This window comes from Monoraphidium neglectum (genome assembly GCF_000611645.1).
Source record: "Monoraphidium neglectum strain SAG 48.87 unplaced genomic scaffold scaffold01032, whole genome shotgun sequence".
Classification (NCBI taxonomy): Eukaryota; Viridiplantae; Chlorophyta; class Chlorophyceae; order Sphaeropleales; family Selenastraceae; genus Monoraphidium; species Monoraphidium neglectum.
This window is the reverse complement of record NW_014012596.1, coordinates 1-9,716: the sequence shown is the minus strand read 5'-3', so window position 1 is coordinate 9,716 and position 9,716 is coordinate 1. Positions and strand designations below refer to the sequence as shown.

Genomic DNA, 9,716 nt, shown 5'->3' with positions numbered 1-9,716 from the left:
CCCCCCCCTTGCCCCCCCCCCCCCAGGTGGTGGAGGACCTGCGGGACGAGTGCCGCCGCCATGGCCGCGTGGCGGGGATCAAGGTCCCACGGCCTGCCAACCCCGCAGACTCCGCCTCACTCATGTACAGCGGCCCTTATGGCAAGGCGTATGTTGAGTTTGAGGGCCCGGAGGGCGCGCAGGCCGCCAAGGACGCCATCCACGGCCGCGTGTTTGCAGGGAACCTGGTGCAGGTGCGGCGGCGCGCGGGGCACGGGGGCAGGGCCATCACAGCGGCAAGCTGCAAGTGGCCTGGCTTGTTCCAGCCTCTCCAGCAGTTAGTGACTAGATGAAGCACGGTCCCGACCCACTGACCCTTTGCAACGCGGCCCTGAGGAAGCTGCACCAACCCCCGTCCCTCCCCGCACCCAACCACCCACCCCCGTTCTCCCCGCTGGTGATGTTTCCGGCCCGCCTGCAGGCGGTGTTCATCACGCCGGAGGCCTTTGAGGTGGTGCCAAGCAAGTGATGGCTGCCAGGCTCGCTGTCTGCAGGGCGTGCATGTGTGGATGCTGTATGCATGGCGCGATTATTGCTGGGTTTGGTGGCTGCTGTGCGTTCAATCCGCTATCTTGCCCACCGTGTAATGAGTAATCCTTACTGCAACGACCTGTCCGCAAGTCCGGGGCAAAAAAGTGAAAATTGTTTCGACTGAAGGCAGGCAGGTTCGTGTACCCAGGGAATGCATGCAAGTGTTGAGGTCTGCGCAAACAATGGCTGCCAAGGGCGCACAAGGGCACGGCAGTGCAAGGTGGGCACTGGTGTGATAACGTATGGGTTCCGTCGGTCAGGAGAGCCGGTGGAGGTGAGCGAGCACATGCATCCATGACCCGTGAGAGTGTTGTGTGCGCGTGAGCGAGAGTGGTGGAATCAGCTAACGTGCGCTGCAGAGGACGGAGTGAAGCCGTTGCAAAGCTGCAGTTTCTGCAGCATTGTCATCGGATTGCGAGCTGCGAGCGGCGTGGGATGTTGATGGTACAAGCATTGGAGGAAACAGCCCAAGTGGGGAAGTTGCATCAGCGCGCTGCAGGGGATGGCGAGCGCTGGACGTAAGCGCCGTTGATGGTGGCGTCACTGATGGTGGCGCCGTGCCCGTTCATGTTGGGGTGCACGTGGTCGAGGACGTCCGCGCTGACAAAGTTGCGCTGCACGAGCATGCGCAGCAGGCTGGCCGCGTGCTCCTGGGGCTGGTAGGGGCGGCCGCTGGCGTCCCTGGCTGGCAGCGCCACCTCGGCGTGCTCAGGGGCCTCATACGGGTCGTCAATGCCTGGAAGGAGAGGGAGGGGTACGCATAGGGCGCTTGTTGTCAGGAAACAAGTTCATGATGTTGCAGGGACTGGCTGCAGGGAAATGCAAGCAGGAAGGCAAGTAGCGCAGCATTGGACCACACCACAACAAGATAATGAGGCGTCTCAGGCAAGGCGCGCTGTGTGTGCCCAGTGGTATGCATCCAGGCACCCTGCGCACCTGTGAACCCCTTGATCTGCCCCGCGCGGGCCTTCTTGTAGAGGCCCTTGGGGTCGCGCTGCTCACACACCTCCAGGGGGGTGTCCATGAACACCTCCAGGAAGCGGCCGGGGGCCAGCAGGGCGCGGGCACGGTCGCGGTCCTGCCTGAGGTGCGGATTGCAGGGTTAGGTGCGGTTCGACGCATTGTGGGGAGAGGAGAGGCGCCTCACGAGGGCGTCGGCGCCTGGTTTGCATGGGCAGGGCAGACGCGTGCCCCAACCCTGTTCGCGCTCCTTTCCCCCCAGCACTGCCCGGCCACAATCTTGCACCGTCTTATCCACCTGCTCACCTGTAGGGGGAGATGAAGGACACGAGGGTGATGACGCCGGCATCCGCAAATAGCTTGGCCACCTCCCCAATGCGGCGGATGTTCTCCTCGCGGTCGGCGGCGCTGAATCCAAGATCCCTGTTGAGGCCGTGGCGCACGTTGTCGCCGTCCAGGAGGGCGGTTGCGCATCCCAGGCCGTGGAGGGTGTGCTCCAGGGTGGCGGCGACAGTCGACTTGCCGCTGCCACTCAGCCTGCAGGGCGGTGGGCGGGGCGGCGGGTGGGGCGGTGGGCGGTCGAGCAGGTCAGTCGGGCGCGATGATGCGTGGGCGCGCTGGTTGGCCACATCCTGCAAGGCCACGCGGAACCTCGGTGAATGTGGCAGAGGCCTCGCTGGTGCACATGCTGCGTTGTCCTGTAGCGCATTTCACGCACCCAGTGAACCAGAGCACGCAGCCGCGCTGGCCGAGGAGCTCTTCCTTCTGTTGCGATGGAACGCCGCCCTCGTGCCAAGTGATGTCTGCGCTGACAACGGGCCCGCCCGCGTGGTTGGCAGCCCCTGTTTTCGGCACCACCGCTGGCTGCTGCGTCGGGGGCACGGGCACGTAGGCTGCGGCCAGCCGAGAATGGTGCCTGGGCCGGCAGGGCGCGCAGCGCTGCAGCGGGGCACAGGTGGCGCGCGTAGCAGGGGGCTGCGAGGCCCGCACGGGCGCAGATGAGTGAATAGATTTAATCATGATGTCGTGCAGCTTGCGCGTGCCCTGCAGCTGCACTAGCGACACGCGGGGAAGTTTGCACAGTGCCAGGAGAAACGTGCAAAGACGAAGCGGGGAAATCCAGAACCTATAAGCCCGTCGAATGTCGGATGTGTGTCATGTATTCCCTCCGATTCGAAACATTGGAATGCGACCCGCGGGGCTGTTTCATGAGTACGCCACCCTCACATCATCATTCAAACTCGGCCCGTCCGATGGCGCATCGGATCGTGCCAGACGATTTTGCTGAGCACACGCACAACATTTAGAGCTTTTCAGGCGGCCTCACACACCTGAGACCTGGCGCCCCGCCGGTAGTACTCGATCGAGGTGCCGCAGTGCACTGTGCGCAACACGCAAGGGGTGTGCGGGCCTCGCGAAGCTTATCCTATTCAACCGATCAGCCGCCAGCCTGCATCCGTGCAGCAACGTGGTCCCATGCATGGGCTGCAAGGCCAGTCAGGTGCACTAATGGCAGGGGGGATACGAACCGGCTGGGTGGTTGCGCCTTCGACCAGGACTGCCATGCTTCGCCCGCCTCAGGCGAGCTGCCGTCACGGTGGCTCGCATGGTGTGTTTTCAGCATCGGCGTACATTGCACAGCCTGCACAGCTACATGAACAGCGGCAGTTCGTGCAGCAGCGGCAGCGGCAGCAGCAGCAGCAACAGCAGCAGCAGCAGCAGCAACCGCCATCAGCCAGGCGTTGTGCTTGCTACTGTGCGCTGAAGAGGCAAACATTGCCTTGGGTCAGCCACCGGAGCGCACACGTCTGCCATGCGAGCGGCTCAGCCGGGCAGGTCCCCAGCAGCGACAGTGGAGGCGAGGATCGAGACAGCCCAGGCCGCAGCAAGCCAAAAGTACCTTTGGGGCGGATGCGCGCCTGGGAGGTGGCAGTGCGGGCGGCGGCAATACTGGGCGTGGTCGGGTCTCTGGTGGCCTACGGAGTCCTGCAGGTGTGTTGTTGTGCCGGTAACACTGACCTTGGCTCAAAGGACGGTTCCAGGCTGCAGCGGCGCGTTTGTGTGCGTGCGTGCGCGCACGCATGCGCGTGCACGTGTGCGTGCGTGCGCATATATGTATGTGTGTGCTTGTGTGTTGTGTGTGTGCGTGCGCCTGAGGGCACGTGCAGGGTGTGCTCGCGTGCTCCTGCGCACCGCCCTCGAGCCAAACCCACCTGCCGGGGTTCTGTGGGCCCCTCCACCGCAGGAGCGCATCATGACGATGCCATTTGGCACAGGCGACAATCGGGAGGTGTTTCGATACAGCCTCTTCCTTGTCAGCTGCAACCGGCTCGTAGGGGTGCTGGTGGCGGCAGGCACGCTCCTGGTGCGCAACGTGTGGCTGGGCTGTTTGAGTTGGGGCGGGCTGGCCATCGTAGCATGCTGGTGGGCAGTGTGATTCAAGAGTACAGGCAAAGCAGTCAGCAGCGGTGACCTTGATTTGATGCTGCTTCACCTCTTGAGCAAAATGCTGAACTCACATGGCTTGCAGGCTCGTGGAATGTACAGCCAGCTGCGGCCTGTGGCGCCTCTGCTGAGCTACGCCACTGTGTCGTTGTCAAACGTGATTGCCAGTACTTGCCAGTAAGCGGCTCGGATACCACCTGATGCAATCCACGGCATGCATACGTCGTGCTGTGGTGTTGAGAATATAGCATGGAGGCAGCGTAATGCGGATGGCATGCTTGTCAAGTGAAACGGTTTGTTGCACCGGCATGATCCAGCACAATTGCAAACTGCTCCCTCGTGCCCTACCCCATGCTTTTCGCATGGCGCTCCCCACAATGTCTGCTGCACCTTGCCCTTTTTGTTCAAGGTATGAGGCCCTCAAGTACGTCAGCTTTTCTGTGGCCACACTGGGCAAATGCGCCAAGGTGGGACTGCGAAATGCACGGCGTCGCTGCTTGTGCATGGCATGAGGTGGTTGAGAGTCACAACACCACAGCTTGCCCATATCAGGAGAGCATGATATGAAAGGGGCTGCAAAACCGCCTTCAACCTGCCCCGACCTGCTCCTAGATGTTCCCAGTGATGCTGTGGGGCGCCGTCATGCTGCGCAAACGCTACACCTGGCGGGATGCAGCCCTCGCGGTGGCCATCACTGGTGGCTGCTTTGCGTTCTTCACGCTGGGGCCCACTGCGAGCAGGTGAAGCCCAACAGTTGCAATCGATGGGCATGCTACTGGGTGATTGGGCTGTATGATGGCGCTCAGTTGTGCCGTGTTCTGCCTGCTGGTGCGAGCGCAACCTTGTCAAATGTCCCCCTGCGCACCTGGTGCTCGCAGGGTCGCACGCGGCGCGGATGTCAGCGGCCTGGGTCTGGCCCTGATGGCGGGCTATTTGCTGGCAGACGGCTACACCTCCACATTCCAGCAGCGGCTGTTTTCCGGCTACGAAATGAGCTCGCTCAACCAGGTGCTCTACACGGGACTGTGCTCGATTGCCTTGAGCTCCTTTGGTGAGCAACATGCTGGCTGGCCTTGGTTTGTTTTTGTTTTCAAGTGACTGTATCACAGGCCAGGTGGCGCAGCAATGACCAAGGTGCAGAGGCCATGACCAAGGGGTAGACACAGCGGAGGGTGGGGCACAACGCACCCTTGGTTTGGGAGGTGCTCAACAACACACAACACTGCTCTGACAAAACGAAACTGCGACCCCCTCAACCCCAGGCCTCATCTCCAGCGGCCAGCTCGCAGGCACCTTGCGTTTCCTGACCAACCACCCTGAGGCAATCTTCCATATACTCTCGCTGTCTCTGGCGGCGACCTGTGGTGAGCCGACCCACAAGACGATCTTTGGTTGCAACGGGCCTGCCGTCGTGCTACGCAGGAATGATGGAAAATTCTAAGCCCTGCCCAATCGATGCCTTCATCAAGCACCCTCTTTCTGGCTGCCCTTCCACCGATGTTGTGCCCCCGCCCAGGCAGCCTCTGCATCAGCTTCATCATCAAGAGCTTTGGCGCCTTGACCCTGGCCACAGTCATGACTACGCGCCAGGTCCTGTCCATTGCCCTGAGCGCGATCGTCTTCCGCAGCGCCCTGACACCCGCCCAGTGGGCCAGCGCAGCCGTCGTGATGCTGGCGCTCTACGCAAAGGGCTTTATGAGCAAGGGCAAGAGCGGCAGCAAGCAGAAGCAGGCCGATTAGGTCTCACGAGGTCACCTTCATCCGTCGATGGCTGACGTGACTAGCCGCAGCACGTCACATATGGGCACCCGGATTGGGTGCCTACCACGGAGCTGGCACTGCTGCTCATGCATTGTCATGTAACTTGCTGCGGAAGGCATGCCTGGGTGGCACCAGTACTGGGCCGCCTGCTCTAAACGTGCGAAACTACCAGTACTGCATGCCGCCTGCATCCGGCAAGTTTGCATCATCATGTTTGCAGACGAGCTGATGGGATCCGACCCTTGTCGCCGTGGCTACATAATAATATTGCATCTCACACAGCAGTCACTTGGGACATTCCTGTCTATTTCACGTTATAGCCTTGCTGGTTAGATCGCTCGGACAGCGCGAATACGGTATGGGAACACCTCCGCAGCGAAATGCTTTCGACGTGCTGCTGCGCCGATCCTCTAGCGATGGCACACCAAAACGAAAGGCCGGCACTGCGGCTGCTGAAGAGTCTGCTGCAAAGCGCATGGCGGTCGAGCAGCAGCAGCAGCACCAGCGCGACCAGCGCGACCAGCCACACGACGACCATGGGCACGAACAGCAACGGTCCAAGGCGGGGGAAGAGCGGCTCAAGGAGCAACAGGAGGCAAGGGTGGCGTTCATGCGTGCGCTTTCGGGGCCGCCACGCCCTGCCAAGCAGCAGTTCAGCCACCTGCTCGTCATCGACCTTGAGGTGTGCAGGGCCGGTGCAATCAGCAGCAGCGCGTCTGGCTTGCCGATCGATATCATCTTATCATGTGATACACGTGTGTGTCTCATACGATCTGCAGAATGCTGCGGTCAACCTGAAGTCTGACTTGCGCATGATGGCGGTGATCATTTGTTTGGCTTGAGTGCGTTGTCCCTTAAACCGACCCACCTTATCCCGCCTCAAGGCGACCTGCAACAAGGCGCGCACCCTGAGTCCGGTTGAGATTATCGAGTTCAGTTGCGTCGTGCTCGACACAGTCACCGCACAGCCGGTGGGAGAGTACCAGTCTTATGTGAGCACCCGCAGGCAGGCGTGCTCTGAGTTGACAGCGGTGCAGACGTAATCGTGTTTTGCACGCAACTGGCAGCGCCAAACCCTCCAACGCTCCGCTGGACCACCGCTGGCCCTTCAAAGTCTCCTTTGTTTCCTCTCTGCCACATTGCAGGTCCGCCCGACCGAGCATCCCTGCCTCGACGCGTTTTGTGTGTCTCTCACCGGCATCACTCAGGCACAGGTTGATGCCGCCCCTCCGCTAGCCACGGCCCTGTCCTCTTTTGACACCTGGCTCAAGGGTACCGGCATCCCGCTGCACAGTTGTCTTGCGGCCACCTGGACCACCTGGGACCTAGAGGTAAGCGGGGTGAAGTAAGATGTTGTTGGGCTGTCACAAGGCCTTACAGCACTGCGAAGGGGGTTGATGTTCCATGCAGTAGACACGTACCGTTTTGGAACGCCGCTGATCCTGGATGGCAATGCATGACAGTTAATATCATAATTCACAACTGTATTCGTGCGCTGCATCTGAAACCAATGCAGGTTGCCATGGCCATGGAGTGCAAGTGGCGGGGGCTGAGGGTGGAGCCATACCTGTTGGCCTGGGTCGACCTCAAGGCCGCGTACAACCGCCACCACAAGCGCAACGGCAACCTGCGTGCCTGTGTACAGGCTGCTGGACTGGAATGGGAGGGCCGTGCGCACAGCGGGCTGGATGACGCTCGCAACGAGGCCCGGCTGGCGGCGCACCTCATGACCCGCGGCGTGCGGTTCGAGATCACTGGGTCGTATGGTGCAGATGCGCCCCACGCTCCAGCTGTGCAGCCCCAGCAGCAGCAAGGCGCCACACATCACGCTGGCCTTGGCGGCAACAGCAGCGGTGCTGCTGCCGCGGCAAGCGGTGGCGATGCCCCTCGCCAGCGGCAGTCACTGCTTGCGCCACTACGCTCGGCGGCGTCGGGGGCTGTGACGGTGTACGACCAGGCTGGCAAGTGGCTTGGCATCTGCAAATGTGGTGTCAAGGCAGCGGCGCGCGTCACAAAAAAGCCGGGCGCTAACCACGGCCGCTCGTTCTGGTCCTGCGGTCGCTGGCGGTTGGTAGCCAGAGAGGGGCGCAAGCCATGTGACTTCTTCCAGTGGGCTGGGGCAGACGACTGATCTGGCAAAAACACAGCTGGCCATGCTTGCATGTCATTGTCCCTTTGCTTTGGTGCACCTTGCGTCCCTGCTTCTTGAAATCTGCATCTGCACCAAAGATGCAAGTATTTGGTTGCACTGCAATTACAAAATTCAACAGCACTGCAAATCGTGCTGCTTGTGCAACTTGGTCCAGCCTCGAACGTTTCCATCTAGCCTGTGGCAAGGGATGACATCGATGTGCTTTGCATGGGGTTTTGATCCATAGCACATTGTAATGCAGCTCTACATCACATGATGTCACGCTTTGCCAGCAGCGAGGCAAAACCCTGTCGACTGGGGGAACCCTGACTCTCCAATGGGGGGCAACGCCGTCAAAGGTCAGAAGAGCACGCGAGCGCGGCCTCGTCTGTAATGAGAGCAAGGACAAGCACCCCCTTAGCAGGAGAGGTAAGAAGTCTCCTTCCAACAGGAGCAAATTGATCAAGAAAGCAGCTCTGAGAGGCGAAATTCAACAGGTGTCGGTGTGCTGCTCGATCCGATGCTGCAATCACAACACCTTTTTTATGTGATACTGTAGTGTGCCGTCACGCCGGTTCGGAGACTACTACGTAGGTACGTAGTAGCCTCAGGGCTAGTTGGGCGGGGCAGGGTTGATCACCCCCTTGGATGCATGATGACGCCACAAATCAGCACCCACGTGATCAGGTGTCACTACTTACACTGGTCAAGTGACACCATGCTGGGTTAAGCAAGCAGTGCACACTTCAGAACTTGGCGCCTGCTGTTGTGCTGTGGCACCAGCTGGCACCAGCCAGCCCCTAAGGTGGATCAAGCCAGCTTCAGTCACCATGATTACTGCATGCCAAGCACATGTATGGAATCCTAAGCAAGATGGCCTCATAATGAGTGCAGGCATACCAATGCTGCGCGTTCACGGCCTGCATCCTCAACTTCTGCAAGCGCAACCCGCCTGCCGCCCTCTGCTACCTCGGCTGCAGTCCAGGGCGCGGCACCGCCGAAATTGGGGCTTTGGCTCATCAGCTATCGGCCGTGCCGCCAGCTCGTCCCTATTACGGTAGCAGCCCCCAGGGGCCCGCCGCCCGCCCGCGCGTCTGCCTAACGTCCGCAGCCGCAGCCGCCGCCGCGGCCGCCGCGGCCAGCAGCTCCTTTGGTGCCCTCGTTACCGCCCTTGGCGCAGGTGGCACCGGCCTCGTTGGCTGCGCTGTAGTTCCGTCCAGCATTTCTGCGGCCGGCCCCTTGGCCGCCTTGCGCTCCTCAAGCGCCGCCTCTTCGGCCGTCCGCGCGGTCTCCTTTGCCGCCGCTGCCTTGGCCACCTGTTCTGCCACCTTGTCGACGGTCGGCCTGATGACGTCGCGCCCTGGCCAGTAGGGGGCTGCAGGGTGCTTGTCGGGAATAAATCGAGGCCCGTGGCGATTCGTGACCTGCCAGGGGTTCGGGGGGCAAGGGTTGCTTTGGGCTTCCGGGGTGTGTGGTGCGCCATCTAGGGCACCAACTCCCTGGCAAGCCAGCCGGCAGCCAATTCATTGCCGTGGGGACTGAGCGCTTTGACTCGCTCACCGTATATCCCCTGGCGACCTTGAAGTCTGGGTCGGAGCTTGCCTGGGCCGCGCCCATGCGGCATCCTGCTTCCAGGCTCTGCGCTCCCTTGCATGAGCGCCTGTGTATAAACATGGCACCAGGTTGATTTTGCACAGGGCAGTCGTGTATCGGTCTCGGTCCGAGCTTGACAAATGTGTGTGGAGCATATGGGCGCGACTGGCCGTGGCGTGCCCAGGGTTGGGCCGGCGGCAACAGTTCAGGAGGTTTAGGGTTTAGGGTTTAGTTTTTAGGGTTTAGTTTTTAGGGT

General features: G+C 61.1%; 4 protein-coding genes across 4 annotated transcripts in view; 3 read left to right on the top strand and 1 right to left on the bottom strand.

Annotated features, from left to right (window-relative positions):
- MNEG_6392 (Splicing factor U2af large subunit B) overlaps window positions 1–508 on the top strand; it is a gene marked incomplete at both ends in the record, with an annotated part of 2,917 nt that extends 2,409 nt beyond the window's left edge. The window contains 2 exons of the mRNA XM_014045136.1: window positions 27–233; window positions 461–508. Of these exons, the coding sequence (XP_013900590.1) occupies window positions 27–233; window positions 461–508 (255 nt within the window). The remainder of the gene's footprint in view (window positions 1–26; window positions 234–460) is intronic.
- Window positions 509–1,055: 547 nt separating this feature from the next.
- Window positions 1,056–2,550, bottom strand: MNEG_6391 (adenylylsulfate kinase; the record flags this gene model as incomplete). The annotated part of the gene is made up of 4 exons (XM_014045135.1): window positions 1,056–1,306; window positions 1,507–1,652; window positions 1,837–2,067; window positions 2,249–2,550. 4 exons carry the CDS (start codon window positions 2,548–2,550, stop codon window positions 1,056–1,058), a joined length of 930 nt encoding a protein of 309 aa, XP_013900589.1.
- A 1,486-nt stretch (window positions 2,551–4,036) lies between these two features.
- On the top strand, window positions 4,037–5,715 carry MNEG_6390 (hypothetical protein; the record flags this gene model as incomplete). Its single annotated transcript, XM_014045134.1, has 6 exons — window positions 4,037–4,152; window positions 4,385–4,442; window positions 4,588–4,715; window positions 4,854–5,026; window positions 5,238–5,339; window positions 5,492–5,715. 6 exons carry the CDS (start codon window positions 4,037–4,039, stop codon window positions 5,713–5,715), a joined length of 801 nt encoding a protein of 266 aa, XP_013900588.1.
- Window positions 5,716–6,211: 496 nt separating this feature from the next.
- Window positions 6,212–6,418, top strand: MNEG_6389 (hypothetical protein; the record flags this gene model as incomplete). Its single annotated transcript, XM_014045133.1, has 1 exon — window positions 6,212–6,418. A coding segment is annotated over one exon (207 nt), but the record flags the coding sequence as incomplete, so codon positions are not given.
- Between the last annotated feature and the right edge of the window lie 3,298 nt (window positions 6,419–9,716).